The 16,281-nt window shown below is 51.4% G+C and overlaps 1 protein-coding gene across 6 annotated transcripts in view; it reads left to right on the plus strand.

Annotated features, from left to right (window-relative positions):
• The window catches only part of MTSS2 (MTSS I-BAR domain containing 2), a 104,404-nt gene extending 88,648 nt beyond the window's left edge, over positions 1-15,756 (plus strand). The window contains exons 10-14 of one of the 6 annotated variants that reach the window (XM_090062502.1): positions 1,425-1,635; positions 3,830-3,904; positions 7,093-7,269; positions 9,025-9,193; positions 10,873-15,756. In XM_090062502.1, coding sequence (XP_089918628.1) covers positions 1,425-1,635; positions 3,830-3,904; positions 7,093-7,269; positions 9,025-9,193; positions 10,873-11,645 — 1,405 coding nt within the window. In that variant the 3' untranslated portion in view covers positions 11,646-15,756. The remainder of the gene's footprint in view (positions 1-1,424; positions 1,636-3,829; positions 3,905-7,092; positions 7,270-9,024; positions 9,194-10,872) is intronic. The other 5 variants (XM_090062503.1, XM_090062506.1, XM_090062507.1 and 2 more) reach the window with 5 other exon arrangements.
• The last annotated feature ends 525 nt before the right edge of the window (positions 15,757-16,281 follow it).

The raw sequence follows: 16,281 nt of genomic DNA on the forward strand, positions 1-16,281 counted from the left end.
CCAATAGTGAGAAGAGATGCATTATTGATCTGGGGCAGGACTGCTGTTCCAGTTCTAGTGCTTGTTTTCATACTGGATTCAGTAGAAACCCTCCTTTTCCAATAAAGCTGAAACCACTGCAGAACTCCGCCCAGGCTGCCACAGAATGTGCCACAGAATCTAAGCCTAGCCTGCATGGCAAAGGTTGCCAGGGGACCTCCAGTCCTGCCAGCAAAACTCTGAGTGCCTGAACACTCCAAGCCCCTCTGCAGCTGCAGGACCCGCAGCTCTGCCAGCAGAGTTACATCACCTCTGCCCAGTAGGGTAAGGTTTCTACCATTGCTTAGGAGCTAGCTGAAGGCACATGCAGACACACCCGTGCCTCCTGCCCACTGCCATGGTCCTTTTGGAAGCTGATGCCATCGCAGAGAGAGTTTGGTGCTCTAGTGACAGCTTGTGTGGGGGAGCTGAGGAACTCACAGATCGTATTTTATCTGCTGGTTTGGCAGGGGTGGATGCTGGATTTTGTCACACCTTCCTACTGCCAGAGCAGGTAACTCTGGGTATGGCATAGACAGGAGAAAGTCTGAGTCTCTTCGAGACCTTATCTATGGTTCTGTGCAGTGATGATCCCAGACACAACAGTGTTGGGGCTGGTGCTGTACTCTGGTAGGGTCCATAGTAAGAACAAACCATATATGCTGGGGCCATTTGTTGCTTCAGAATGAAGCGAAGCTGGTTCTCTCTCAGTGTACAGAGACTCCAGCCTGTGCTAAAGGGCTGTGAAGGAGGAGATGGGGTTTGCTGTGGCTATGGCACACCAGCCAGTTTGCACAGATGTTAGGAAAGGTTTAGGCCCTGAGTGTTCAATCCATTGTGCCTCAGTTTCCCCGTGTGTGAACGTGGAATTAATGCCACCTAGTAGGGTACTGTGAGATCTGTGACGGAACCGTGTCCTGGGTGCCCATCTGACCGACTCACTGGGCATTCTGTGGTGCCTCCATCACCCCCAGCTCTGCCCTTTGCCTCTTCCCCCTGGGCCATGATGTCCCAACTGGCCAGGGCCAGGGAGGGGGCAACAGTCTGTTCCAGGAGGGGGCAACAGTCTGTTCCAGCTAGCAGAGCGGCAGGAACCCCTGGCAGGGGCTGTGCATGCTGCATGGAGGCAGACCCTGGCCTGCCTTGCAGCCCAATGTGAATGAGCGTGACTCCTTCCCCACCCTCCCTCCCTGACTGACACTCTGTTCTGTAACTCAGTTCCTCTGGTGGATGAAGTCGTGTGATGGACCTTTGTCTTAAACTGTCTTTTCCTTCCTTTGCCCTCCTTGCACCCCCTCTCGCCCTGATAACATGCATCGTCTCTCCTGATTGCTGCTTTCCTCCCCCTGCCCATCCTCCCTGCTCATCCCCCTCCCCCACTTGCTCCCTCCACCGCCACCCCTCAGCAGTGTTAACAGTACAAAGGGTGGCACCTCTTGGCCTGGAGGGTCTCAAACATGCTCACCAAGTTCCACCTATCGCTACCGCAGCCTGGCGCAGCCGGTCAATGCCAACACCCGCCTGTCCAGCGTCTCCTCCCATGACTCCGGCTTCATCTCCCAGGATGCCATGTACTCCAAGCCGCCTTCTCCAATGCCTTCTGACATCACCAGTCAGGTAAGGGTGGGAATGGCCTTAAGAGGGTGCTCTTGACAGGCCAAGATATGGTGCCTGAACTCATCCAAGCTCCACCAAGTGAATGTCCTCCACATTCTGTAGATTCAGGTTGAAAAGCAAGGGGAAAGCCATGGTTCATGGGAGCCATGACATATACCATGTGATCACACCCATCAGAAAAGCAGTGTGGCACACTATTGCTTTTGTGAGCAGGCTGTCTAATGGCACTTCCCATTGTGTGTGAGATGGCATGGCTACCCTCCAAAAATATGGAGGCACTGTGGGCAAGGCACAGTGCATCAGCCAGGCTCCATGCACAGCCCCAGTCATGTCTGTGGGACTGGCTCTAACAGCTTTGTGCTTCTGAGCAGGGGCAGGAACGTACAGGGTGAATGGACTAAACCAGTGTCACTAACATGGGACAGCTTTACTACAGGTGTGGGGGGGTAGTGCAGAGGGCAGGAGCATTTAGGTTAGAACCTGTGTTGAAGTGATTGAGGCAAACTGTTGTCTGGTAGCATGTCTTGCCCCGGGGATTACTGACAGGGGTAGAGAGGCAGGCATTGCTTGCTTTCATTCAAATGACCTCTTTTTCCACCTATGCAGAATCATTGCAATGTGAGGAACCTATTGAGGAACCTGAGGCCAAGGGTACTCATGACATCCTGGGTTGTCTCTCAGAAATCTTGGGCTTGTCCAAGCAGGTGGAATGCTGTAGATGTTGCAGTGTGGGAGGAACAGGGGCATTATTTTAGTTATGATCCACTTCCTCTTGCTCAGGAGGGTCTCTGTAAGGTTGGAGACTCCAGCAATCTGCTGCTGCAACCTGGTGCAGAGGGTGTGGGAAAGGGTCCTGTGAATGATCCACAGGTCATGGGCACTGTACAGGTGCTCACTGTCAGTGCTCTGTTTGTGTCCTTTTGCCTTGATCTGTGAGCAATGCAGCAATGGGAAAGGAGGGTGGAGTATAAGGTGTGTTACTTCTCTACACTTGTGTCAGATGCAGAGGCGGATAGTTGTAGATGTGGAATGTAGGTATGGGTATTGTATGAGTTATGGGGGGAGTGTATATGATGTGTGTGCATATGTGTATGCAATATGCATCTGGTGTGTGGTATCATTATGTAGGAACTGTGAGGTTTGTATGCTGTGTGTATGCAGAGTGTGCATATAGTACAGGGTGTGTGGAGGGTAGGCAACAACATGCACATGTGCTAGAGTATATTTATAATATTGGGGGAAAGATGTGGTGGGGTGGGGTGTATGAAGAGAGTACACTGCAGTGTGTGTGTGTGTGTGTGATTATGAGCCCCGCACATGCTGTCTACACTGGGGTTGGATGGGACCTCATGGGTGTGTTGCAACTTCCAGGGACCCTTCTCCAGCCCCACTGCTGTAGGTTTACCAGTGAGTAAAAGCCAAATAGAAACCAAATAGCCTTTATTCACTGTCACTTACCAGGTCAGTCCAACCAACAGAGGGAATACTTGCCAGCATCCTGAAAACATACAGCTTTATATATTTATTCATCTTTGAACTGTCCAATCACAACACATGGATGCACAGAGCTCGTTATTCCTTTCTCTTGACTGAGCATAGCGTGGGATAGACAATTGAGGTCACTCATAGCTGGAGAGCACCTGTAGGAGGATACTAGGGGAGCTCTCCATTGTGTGCTCCATTCTGCTACTACAGCATTAGGCACTTCACAAGAAATGGAAGGGGTGGATGTGGGAGGTACAGGGTGGGTGACTGCTCCTGAGAAGTCCATGTGCAGTAGGCAGGCCTAGGGGTTGGTATGTGTAGCAGATGTGTGTTACCTGGGGTCAGAAGGCTGTGCCTAAGAAGTGTGGGTGATGTACATGTGTTGGAGATTATTGCATTGTTGGTAGCTGTACAGATTATGTGTGGTATGAGTGTGGCACACTGTGTGGCTGGTGACATCCACAGGGTATATATGTCTGCATATGTGTGTGCACAGTATAGGGCTGCCTGTATCTAACACCATGCATGGGTCCTCCCAGCTCTGCCTCTGCAGCTGGCACTGGTACTGAGGCTGCCTGTCTCGTGCTTGGGTGTGCAGTTCTCTTTCGTCTCCTGCTGCATGCCCTTGGCTTTTTAACCAGGTGTGTTCTCTCCCCTCTCTGTGTGTTCATTTGACTTGCTCCCGCTGATCGGACTTTGGGCATGGCAGAAGTCCTCCAGCTCCGCATCCTCCGAGGCCTCGGAAACCTGCCAGTCAGTTAGCGAATGCAGCTCCCCCACTTCGGTTAGTTCTAGCTCTACTGCAGGGGCATGGTCAGGTGGTGAAAAGGTGAAGCCTTCATCAGCAAAGTCACTCTCTCTCTCTCATTTTCTCTCTTTGTCTCTCTGACTCCCTCTCGCTGTCCCCGGGGTGGTACATTTCCCATGCAGATCCCCTGTTGGCAGTCTGTTCACATGATGCATGTACAAAGTACCCTGTGGGCCTCTTGGGAGATGTACCTCACATGCCATTAACTTCCCTCACCTCCCCCTCCATTTTCACTCAAGGGCTACCCCATCCATTGGTTGGCCTGGCAGTCTAACTTTGGCATGAACCTGGCTGTCCCTCTCCCCACTACCTACCCTGCTACTCAGGCCCACACATGTTGACACAGGATTTGTATGTCTGAGCCCCGCACATGCTGTCCACACTGGGGGAGACCTGGGCTTTGGGTTATCCTCCTGCCTCCCTTATTGCGTTACCATTGAAACCTATGAGTGTAGCTCATTTTGCCAGACTGAAGGAAACTCCAAAGGAAGCCTGAGGCTCTCTCCCTATTGGAGAGTCATGCAAATGTCAGATGTTGGGTTACATCTAACATACCTCTGCATGGGTTCGTGGCTTCATCCTCCCTGCCTCATATGCTTCTGAATTCTGTTTGTGGAGGAGTCGCACTTTACTCTGGCAGGTAACTCAGGGTTTTGCTGTGTTGCCAGCACTGAGTAGTTTTTAAAGAACCTGGCGATCCCTTGCACATGGCTGGTAGCCTGGTGATATTTTCCTCTGGCTAGGTGATGGGGCAGTGGGTTTTAGACATCTTACCCAACTGTAGGTCTTTACCCTGGGCTGTGTGGCCAGCAGCTGAGAAGGAAGGCAAAGGGAGATGCTCTGCTGTTGTGTTTTCAGTGCTGAATCCTAGCTGCCAGCCTCCCTGTCTCCCCTTAGAAGCTGCTCCAGTTCATGCAAAATGGGGGTTGAGCAAGGTAGGAGCAATTAGGGCTCAAGGCCACTTGGGTTCGTGATTGAATCCAACCTGGGCCTGTCTCTTCTATTCTCTGAGCAGCCCCAACACTTGCTGAGGAGCACCTGACCACAGCACTCAGTGCTGACCTACTGCCGCTCCAGTAGCCTCAGTCTGACAATTCCACTCCTGGGCCACTGGCCTCCAGGTCTGCTCACTCTTTGTTCCACTGCCTGAGGAATCACAGGTGTCCTCCCTCCAGCCCTTCCAGAGCTGTTCCTTGAGTTCATGGAGTTCATGGAGCAGAGCCTTCGTGCCCTGCCTTGCCTTTCAGGATGGTAATGCCCCCTATCCCCTCATTCCCTTTCCCTGTCTTCTCTGGGCCCAGGGCCTGTGATTTTTCATGTCACGTCCTCCTCATCCTGCCACTGCCTCTGCTGCTTGACATCCTTCACTGCTTATCTTGTCAGCTCACCAAGTAATGAGTCCTGAGAGCATGTGTTACCTTCTCAGCAGATGCTGGCTAGAGACTTACATGAGTAAGAAGCTTTGTGCTTAGAGCACCATCAGCTGCCACAACAGAGAAGCACTGCTGTGTAGGCCTCATTCCAGCACTCTTTGCACATCCCAGTCATCTTACCTCTCCCCAGCCACCCACTTTCCACAAGTGTCCTTCCTCCTCCACCTCCAGGACTTCCCCATAACCCTCCCTTACTTACTTCTCCAGCCATCCGCAGCCTCACCTGCTGTCCTTCCTTCCCACCTCAGGCCCATACCTATCAGCTTAATTTGTCTTGCCATTGAGAGGTCCACAAGCCAACCTTGTAGGGAAAGGAAAGCTATGAAGGGCATGTGGGACCATGAGCACACATGTGGACCATGGGCATGTGGGACCATGGGCACAGCCCCAGTCTAGAAGGAAGGAGAGGAACAGCACAGACCGTGCAGGGAGCGAAGATGCCATTTCACTGGGCATGCAGGGCCAGGATAGTGAGTGTGCTGATCACGGATGGGCGTCAAATCCTGAGGGGGAAAACATGAGGGTGCAAGAAGGACTTGGTGGAGCAGACAGCAAATGGGTAAGGAGTGGAGTAGGAGGAGACCTGAGGCTGGAGGGGTGCAGCACAGGGAGGCATGGGAAAGGAAGAGTTTGTATCTTCTCTACTTAGGGGGTTACTGGTAAAGTTTGTCTATAGACCTTGGGCTGAATGGCCCATTCTGGCTCACTCATCTGGCTCTTTGGGACCCCCTCCCATGAACTTCACCCCCAACACACACATGATCTCTGTAATCCATAAGGAAGAGAAAATAAAAGCCCCTGGTAGATGTTAATTTAATGGTGTGATGGGACCTGATCTCACATCCCAGCAATTGTGAGTCCTGTTGTGTCATACATGCACGGCTGGATATGTAATTCTTAGGATCAGGGATCAGATCCACTTGCTGGTGCATGTGGAACCCAGGCTTCCAATCCTGAGCTCCATGCTTTCAAAAGTTACACACGGTGCATCCATGCCTGGGGCTGCCGGGGGCACAGCCAAGCATGTTCTGAGTCAGGGAAGCTCATTTATTCCCTGCTGCTCGGTAAACTCCAAGCTGTACACTCAGCAACCTCATACAGGGCTGCACTGTGTACAGCTTTCAAGTTGTTGGTACACAGGGAGCCTAAGGTCAAGAGCCCAGCACTTGAAGACACCCCAGCCTAGTTTGAAAGCCTTGGCTGCCCTAGTCCCTTTGCCGACACTCAGGTGATTGTCAGCCTGGGGATTGGACCATGCCATCCATTCGGTTTAAGGCACCATCAAAGCCAGCCCCAAAGATATTCCACATTATCTGTGGAACATCTTTGTGCCATGGTGCTCACCCATTATCTGAGACTTGAGCACTAGAAAAGCAGCCAGAACTCACTGCAGTCTTCTAGCAGCTTCAGCATGTCAATTGCACTATAAATGTTAAACCAGCCACAGCCTAAAGAGAAAATGTTTCCGTAAAACTACCAGCCCTGCTGAGCATGGCCACAGAACTGGTTTTGCCCTCACCACCTCCCATTCCTTTGGCCTTCCTCTCATTCTTTACTGGCCAACCAGTCACTCTAAACCAGCCATGAAATAATTTTCTCATCACCTTCAGAGCCCCCCCACAACTCACATCTACCTCTCTGTTTCTTTCCATTCTCACTGATCTATTGCTACCTTCTTTTTCCCCCACTCACAAGACTTAGTGCTTTAGCATGCTTCCCTTGCCTTTGCAGGATTGGTCTAAGGCCACTCCTTATGACCAACCAGCCGTGAACACCCTGCAGCGAAGGAAGGACCGTGTGGAGCACCTGCGGGACACTGAAATGGGCTCAGCCAGCATGGTGTATCCGGGAATTAGTGTGGAGGAAACACCAAGGCCCAGAATGTCTCCAGCTACCATTGCTGCCAAGGTAGGACCAGTTCCAGCTGCAGAGGGCCGGGGTGTGGGGAGGAGTGCCGGTGTAGAGCAAACTCAGGCCCTCAGGTGTGATGAGAGGGAGAACTGGCAACAGTGGATGCTGGGTTTGAGTCCTGCCCCCTGGAAGTTCACTTAACAGTTGTCACTTTTTGCCTTTTACAGAAGGGTCCTTCTTAGAACATGAATGTGTGGAATCGTCCCTGGGACCATGCAGCTCTCTTGTGGGGTGGTATCTGCTTAGAGCAGGAGTGGTCAAAATACATCCCACAGGCCAGATCCGTCCTGCAGAGGGACTTTCACCAGCCCATGGTGGGTTGGTCGAACCTGACCCAGGTGTTGTCTGGCCCATGGTGCACACCCTGCTACCCCCAGGCATACAGTAGGGCTGGGGTGGCCTTGCCTCTGGACTCCCATTTCTAGGTAGCCCAGGCAGTGACAGCTCCTTTTAGTTGCTACTACCAGCCCCAGCCCCATGGAGACTGGTGGGAACCTGTGTGCACAGCCCTGACCCTGGCCCACCCACGCCTGCTCCAGACCTGCTCTGGCCAGAGCAAACCAGCTTTGGACCAACCAGGATCTGTGCGCACAGCCCTGTCCCTGGCCCACCCTCCACCTGCTTTGGATTGGCCCATGAAGAGCAGTAATGGTAGCTGAACAGAAGCTGCTGCTAGGTATGGGGGAAAAGTGGCGACCCTTCCCCTGCCCTCCCCTCCCCACCATTGCTGCCTATGCCCTTCTTACTGTGGCTCCCTGGAACCTGCACCTGGGTTGACCTGTGGCTCCTCTCTGCTGCTGCCAGCACTGCCACCAGCACCTCCTCTGGACCACCCAGCAGGGCAGCAGTGGCAGCGGAGAGGAGCCACAGAGCAGCTCAGGTGGCAGGCTGCAAGCGTCTGCAGCAAGAAGGGCCTGGCAGCAGCAAGGCGGGGTGCCCGCTTTTCCTCCATACCCAGCATCAGTTTCTGCCCAGCCACCACTGCCGCTGCTCATCATGGGTGGGTCTGTCTGAAGCAGACATGGAGTGGACCAGGGCTGGGGCTGTGCTCAGAGGTCCTGGTCTGGTCTGGAGCTAGTCCACTTCAGCAGACGCAGGTCCAGAGCAGGTGCGAAGCAGGCCGGGGCTGGAAATGGGGGCTGTGCATTTGGGTCCCAGTAGGTCCACAGCTGGTCTGTTCCACCTGGGGCAAGTCCAGGGTGGGTGGGAGACGGGACTGTGCACTCAGATGCTGCTGAGCGCTAGTGGCAGGGAGGAGCTGCAGGGCCCATGGGCTCCAGGTCTGGTGAACTGTTGTGAGGGTAGGGGGTGGGGTAGGGAGGCGTTGCTGACTGGCCTGCAGCAGCTCCTCAAAACTGCCTATGTGGCTTACAGGCCCAAATTATTGCCCACCCCTTCCTTAGAGGCTCCCATAACATGCCATGAGGCCTATATGCATACAGCCCCTCCCTGTGGTAATGCCCGTAAGCACACAGTGAGATGCTGTGCTCTTCCAGTCTCTGGCTGGGAAGCAGCTGCCTGGAGTTGGGCCCCAGGAATTCCCCCAATGGCTGGAATCAGGCTCCTGAAGTCTCAGGACCTCACTCAGCTTATGGAGAAACTACTTGGCTGACTCCCAGGATTTGTGGCAACCGCTGGTGGTGCCCAATCATGCTGAACAGTGGTGGGGATGCTCTGCTAGAGACCAGGCAGTGAGGGGCTACTGCTCAGAGCTGAGCTGGTCTGTGATGGGCTCTATTCATCCTCTCTCAGCATGGTGAGGAGGTGTCTCCAGCTGCCAGTGACCTGGCCATGGTGCTGACCCGTGGCCTGAGCCTTGAACACCAGAAGAGCAGCCGGGACTCGCTGCAGTATTCCAGTGGCTACAGCACACAGACCACCACCCCATCTTGCTCAGAAGACACCATCCCATCTCAAGGTAGTGGTACCAAGAGATGGGGGCCGTATGACTTCGTTCCCACGCTTGCACCCCTCTGAATGGTGGGGTCAGGAGTTCCATCTATCACCCGTGACATGAAATGAGTCACGGGACCAGGGCCCTGCAGCTGAATCCTCACAGTGTTGGCAGGCTGTGACCACCAGGTGAAGCTATTAGGCTCACGTGGAGAAAAAGAACCAGGAACTGCTGGGTCGCTTCAGGGCAAGATCCAGCTGCTAGGGAGTCAAGTGTGGAAAAGGGGGATGGAGCAAGGAATTTCCATCATGCTGCAGGGGAGAGCTGAGCTCTGGGGAGTGCAGCACAGAGGGATGTGATGGAGCAGGGCATTCCCATAGTGGTGAGGGACAGGGCTGGGCTGAGGAAGCAGGTTGCTCCTGTCCTGGTTCCAGAGAGAGCTGAACTGAGAAGTGCTCCCATAATGCCATGGGGCAGGGCTGAGCTATGGAGTGGGGTGCAGGGGATGTGAGGAAACAGGCTGGTCCTCTGGTGTCCCAAGGTCAACCTGGGGAGTGGAGCACAGGGAGACATGAGGGGACAGTGCTGAACTGAGGAGTGGAGAGCAGGCAGTTGTAGAGGAGCAGAGAGGTCCCATAATACTCTGAGGTATTTTCTATTAAAATGATTGCAAATAACATTGACAAATCAGACCCTGCTTCCTCTTTAAAAGCTGCAGATCAAAAATGACTTCAGCTTTTGGGCCAAAAAATTACCTTTTTCCAGTTTCCCCTCCCACTCCAGCATGTACAGTGGTTTAGGGAGGTGGCAGGGGGGTGGGGGATGCTATGTTCTGGTTACATGCACACCATGGGTGCAGTGTGGTGTGGCTTGGTTGCACCATGCTTGTGCTGTGTGATTTTGGTCTTCAGCCTTACATTTTGCTCAGTTCTGTCTTCTATTTGATTTGTGTTGCACATAGTGGATGGGTGTGCTGTTTTCTGACTGTGGGATGTATTGCTTATCATGTCTCATGCAATTTGATTATTCTGTTTTGCTTGTTGCTTTATATGTTGTGCACTATAGTCCATTGTATGATTTACTGGCAGTATTGAAATTTGTTTCAATACTGAGGTGACTGTACCGTGCGTTTTATTTAAATCACACGGGGTGTGAATGTTCCGTAGTGTGATGATGTGGTGATGTGTTTTGACTGCAGTTTGAGCAATGTCTGTATGGTGCTGAATGAGGCACAGTCGTACTGAGTTTTCCATATACTGTATGGCACGGTGAAAACTTTTTGACCTGTTGGCAACACACTGTGTTGTTTCTATTTGTGTTGTGGGCTGGGTAGTTGCTGTAGTTGTTTGTATGGTGACGCAGGCTGTGTGAATATAATGGTCATATTGTGCACAGTGCACACTCTGTTCTTACTGTAGCTGGTGATGGATGATTTGACTGCTGTATTTAGTAGATGACTCTTTTAGATGGGTGGAGTTGTGCTGATTGCAGGTGCTACCATTTTGTCTATGTGAGGTGCTTATGTATAACGTTGTGGTTGTGTGGGGCCTGTAGGTTATGCTGAGTGAGGTGCTAATGATATGGCTATTTGATATGGCTGTGTGGTGTGCATTATGGCTGTGTGGTGTGGCTGTGAGACATGGGATGCATCTGTAGTCCCATGATGTGGCTGTGTGGCCAGGCTGACCCTGTGTGTTGCCTCCCAGGCTCAGATTACGACTGCTACTCAGTGAATGGCGATGTGGAGTGCGACAGCCAGAGTGAGTTTGACAAATCCTCCACCATCCCACGCAACAGCAACATTGCCCAGAACTACCGCCGCATGATCCAGACCAAGCGCCCTGCCTCTACTGCTGGTCTACCCACCGGGACCAACCTGCCAGCTGGTGCCACCCCTGGAGTGGCAACTATCCGGCGCACACCCTCCACAAAGCCATCAGTGCGCCGCACCCTCTCCAATGCTGGCCCCATCCCAATCCGCCCCCCCATTGTCCCAGTGAAGACCCCAACAGTGCCCGACTCCCCTAGTTACACTGGACCCACCAGAGTGGGCAGCGAGGAGTGCGTTTTCTATACTGACGATGCCTCACCAAATGCCATAGACTTTGCCAAAGCCTCACCCAAGAGGCTGAGCCTCCCCAACACAGCCTGGGGCAGTAATGTCATGGAGATATCAGTATACCCGGGTGCTGGGCAGCACCTCTCTGCTGAGGAAGAGGAGGACCAGCAGTTGGCTGCCAATCGGCACAGCTTGGTGGAGAAGATTGGCGAGCTGGTGGCCAGCGCGCATGCCTTGGGTGAAGGCCAGTTCCCTTTCCCCACTGTGCTCTCTGTGCCTGGCCCTGGAGAGGAGACACCCACTCCACCCCCAGCTGCCTCCAGTGACCCCCCTGCTGAAGACATGCTGGTTGCCATCCGGCGTGGGGTGCGTCTGCGCAGAACCATCACCAACGACAGATCCGCCCCGCGGATATTGTGATAAATTCCCCCCACTCTCCCACTCACCACAGCCCGTGGGAAGATATTGAACACAGGGTCAGGACTGAGAAAGCAAGCCGTGCAGAAGAAACGTCAATCCAGTAAAAAACCACAAAGGCAAAGCCACTTTATGGAGATAGAGACAGAGTCTAGATTTAAATGGAAACTAAAAGCCTTCGCTAACAAACTCACAAGGGCATAGCCTAAGCGCTGAACTGGTTTGGGAGCCTATTTTATACTTTATTTCTCCCCTGCTCCTCCTAGACTCCCCAGCTCTTTCCCACACCTCACTTCCCAGCCTTGAAAGACTCCTCACTACCAGCCAGCAGGCAGCGGTGAAAGGGGAGGGACTTGAGTCTGGACTGGAATCAGCAGCTATATCATAAGCATAAGAAACACACGCACACATATATACATACACACAAAAAGTCAAGGACCGTTGGCTGCTGTTCCCCAGTGAACCCACCTCCCTCCTTTTCCCCTGGACAAGGATGCACTGTTAGTCCTGTGCTGAACATCATAACATCTGCTTCTTTCTTTCTTTTTTTTCTTTCTTCTTGCTCTCGTTTTCATATCAGCTGGGTTGGAAAAGCTTCCTGCAACAGCAGAGAAGCGGCTGGGGTCATGGTAATGGGCTTCATCAGAGAAGACCTGGAATATGGCCCTGTCTCCTGAGGTATTTTTGGTGTAATTTGCTTGCCTATATGCCTCTGCTATCTAAACCCTGGAAGCAGAAGCCTATATGAGTATGACCTGGGGAGGATTTGGGGGCCTGATCTCCATAGTGTCCTACAAAAAACTCAGGACTGTCTCAAGATACAGATTCGCTTCTTCAGCAGGCTCTTCTCTTCTTCTCTTCTTGGTTAGCACCATACAGCATGTCCAGATATTGGGTGAGATTACTTTTAGAGCACTTGCTTAGAGACCCACACAAGGAGGGAAGGCAGGGACAGCTCAGTGACCCCTCAGTACCCAGAGTTCAGCACCAGCAGAGAGGTGGCAGTTTAAAGGCACCAGCTTGCACATGTTTCCCTGAGGACAGGAGAGATATATCTGTCATGCAGTTCTGGCTGCAGTAGGCTTCCACTTGGTGTGTGACCAAGCCTATGGATTGGTGTGCACAGGACTAAGATGTGTGTATAGCTAGGGTGCAGGCCTTAATGTCCCCATGAGGGAAGAGTGTGTGAAGATGGAGATGTCCATTGGGAGGTTCATCTCTTGGTGTGCCCTGGCTGGGTGTTTTTACAAGGGAGGAGAGCTGTAGATGCATGCAGTTAATGCACCTGTCCACACTTACTCCTGTTCACCTCCACTGACAGCTGTAGCTAGGAGAGAAGCAAAATCATGGAACATTCACAGTTTGTATGCAGTGGTTTAACTTCAGGACATCATACTGTTCAAGACTACGGAAGACCCCTGGAGCTGGAGTCTGTCCCAGTGACTTGTTTTGTGACTCAAGAGTCTCATCCATGGTGTCGGACTGGGAAAGGCAGTGGTTTGGGATGTGGGCCCAGGTACCATTCTATTCCCAAATTGAGAAGACTGCATGGTTGATTGTTCTCTGAGCTGAGAGCAGTCTCAGCCCTTGCTCAGGATCCATTTCTCCCCTGCCTTTCCAGACTCATATCCAGTAGCATGGTACTTTCCTCATAGGGTGAAGTACCACACAGGAAACAACAAGGTGGCAAAGTCAGACCTGCCTTTTCTTCTCCTTAAAATTAGGAGGAACTGCCTGAGGAAGACCTAGACCCAGAAGAAGGGAGCAGAGCTCAAGAGTTGGCTTGCTGGCACTAGTGACAGTTCTGCCTAAGTAAAGCCTTGCGGGCGTTGCTGGAAAAATTGATGTCCTGGCTCACTCTTCCTTGTCAGTACCCCTGTGGCTAATAGCCATGAACATCCCAATAAGCACGTCTCACTGGATTCTCCCAGTGCTGTCTTTACACCAGGGCCAAGCTGATAGAGTGCTAGGCTCCATTCCCAGAATGCAGTGTCCGTGGCAGCATCCCTGTCCTCTTAAATGGCTTCTGAGCTTAAGGCAGTCATGCCACGGGAGAGTTTATCTGGAAGTGGCTGGAGGGTGCAGGGACAGCTTGAGGAATGGGGAGCCAGTGTTGTGTTGAAAATCTTTTCTCTCACACTTCTCCCTCACTACTTAAAAGCAGGGCTTTGATGGACATGCTGATTGGATAAATATGATAGGAACAGGAAAGGAGAGCTCCTCTCTCCAGTCCATCCCCCTTCCCCAAGTACCTTGTAACAGGCATGCCAAAGGAAGGGGAGCACTCTTCCCCTCCTTGATAATTACAGCACTATTCCGAAACTCCAGCCTTGGGGGCGTTTCTGGGTGCTCAAGTATGTGTCTGCCTCTTGCCCTTCCTTCCCTGGCCCTGCTCTCCCCTAAGCCTGCGAAGTCTGTGCTGGCAAATGGAATGTGACATGGGTGAAGAGAAGGGATTCCTGGCAAATTGGGTAGGGTGACTGGAGGGGAAGGAGCTGGGGTATCCACTACAGTCAGAGGAAATGATGTAGTGACTTGGATGTGGTCCTGTAGGTTTTGGTTAAACATGAAGGAAAATGGGCTTTCCTTGTATCTGATTGGATAGGAATGGCTATTACCAAACCAGCTGGCTGGAGACTGGCTTAATTACGATTGATTGAGAGTTGGTCTGATCTACTCCCTCCACCCTTCATTACCTTGAACCTTTAGTAAGCTAAAAACATCAGGTTGTGCAGGGGGATCACTGGCCTTATCCCAGGATCCCTGTAAGTGGCTGGTAATTTGGAGGAATCCTGCATCACTATAGGTGCTACTGCAGCAGGTAGAGGCAAAGAGAGGACCCCACTGGGCTATAACAATACTGTGGGAGCTGCACAAGATGCACTTTCACTGGATAAGCCTGGCGGATAGTGGGGATACTGCAGGGAAGGGAGGTCCTGCATAGACAGTAGACCTTGTATGGCCATTACATCCCAGGTTCATTTTTGGTGGAGATCCACTGGTTTCAGTGGAGTCATTCCTTAGGCAGGTGTGGTCTCCCTTGATTTCAGTGGATCTGCATCATAGCTGGCTTAGACCCATTGATTTCAGTGGTTTCACTGGAAGTGATTTTTCTGGTTCTTCCTATGATTTTGGTCTTGCCACTCACCTTTCCAGAGTAGTTAGCCTTTAGCATGTCATGTGTCTCACAGTGCAGGGGTTGGGTCCCATTTGCCATCTTCATGTTCTCTTTCACAAGCACTTCAGCCAAGCTAGTCCCACATTCCTCTGAAGCAGGAGATGTACAAGGGGTGGGGAAAGGATGGGAGGAATTCCCTGGAGAATAAATTCCAAGCAAGATGCAATGTGCCTTCATCCCTACTATGAAAGGGAAAGGCAGTTTTTCAGGGACAGTTATGTGAATTCAAGAAGTAGTTCCCCTGTGGGGGCGGGCACAGTCTTCAGCCAGCCTTTGATATATTAGTTTCATTTTGGGGGGTAGATTAAGAAAGCCTTTAAGAAAGCACAACCTTTCCTCCCTTTCTCTCTCTCTTCCCCACCCCTCCCCAGCTCTTTCTCCACGCTTATGCATTCACAAAGCACAGCAGCTCATGATGTTGTACATAGCTCCAAACAATGGACCCACCCTTCTTGCCTTCCAGCCCAGATGTGTGTATGTGTGTGTGTCGCATTGCAACCCTGTTACTCTTATACTGTCTTAGTAATAATGATTTAGTTATAACTTCTCTCCGTCCCGTCATTCCCAACCTCCTTCTTGTGACCAGAGATGATGATGGCGCGTGACAAATGTTTGGGTTCGGGGGTTTTTTTTTTTGGTTATTTTTTTTTTTCACTTTGTACAGAGAAAAAAAAATCCTTTAAAAAAACCGTCTTTCAACTGAAGTAATTTTCTGGTGCTGTTGTTAACTTGTCCTTTTTTAATTTATTTCCCTGCCCAGTGCTCCTGTCTCTCTCCCGCTGCTCCCTTTCCCCAACTTCCCTTTTCTTTTCTTTCTTGTTTTTTTTTTTTTGCCCCCTGCCCTACCCTTGATTTAAATAGTCACTGCTACAAGTAACGAATGCACTGTGAAGATTCCAGTATTAATAAAAGTTGTACTGTAATTAATAACATGGGCTCCCACCTGTGTTCTTATTTCTCAGCAATTCCTTGGGCTGGCTTGTGCCTGGCCTACAGGCCTTCCTCTTCCTCACTATAAATGGCAGGCATCCATCAGAGCACTGCAAGACATTGGCTTAGTTTGTCTTTGGAGTCACATTTTGTTAAAAAGGCAATGTCTTTCTATGGCCAATAAATCAGTGTAAATGCTTAACTATCAGTAGTCTTCTGAGCATCTGTGCCATGCTCACAATGCTGCAATGAATATGGATCCTGTACTGGAGTGTTTCAGGAGCTTGTGATATGTCCTGTAGAGCAGCAGGCTTTTTTCTTATATCAAGAGAGGCACTTGTTCAGCCATGTCTGGTGAATATTAAAATAACTGGGTTGTAGCAAGTTAGCAGTGAGATGTGTTATCAAAGGCATGTGGAGGAACATGTACCCAGGATCATCTGCACCCACACTCTCCCCTCTGATTAGAGATGCCCAAGTTGGAGGGAAAACAGAAATCACTCAGCTTAGCTGTCTACAGTACCACAAACC

Source organism: Crocodylus siamensis, chromosome 9, assembly GCF_052110815.1.
Source record: "Crocodylus siamensis isolate JL-2025a chromosome 9, ASM5211081v1, whole genome shotgun sequence".
NCBI lineage: Eukaryota > Metazoa > Chordata > Crocodylia > Crocodylidae > Crocodylus > Crocodylus siamensis.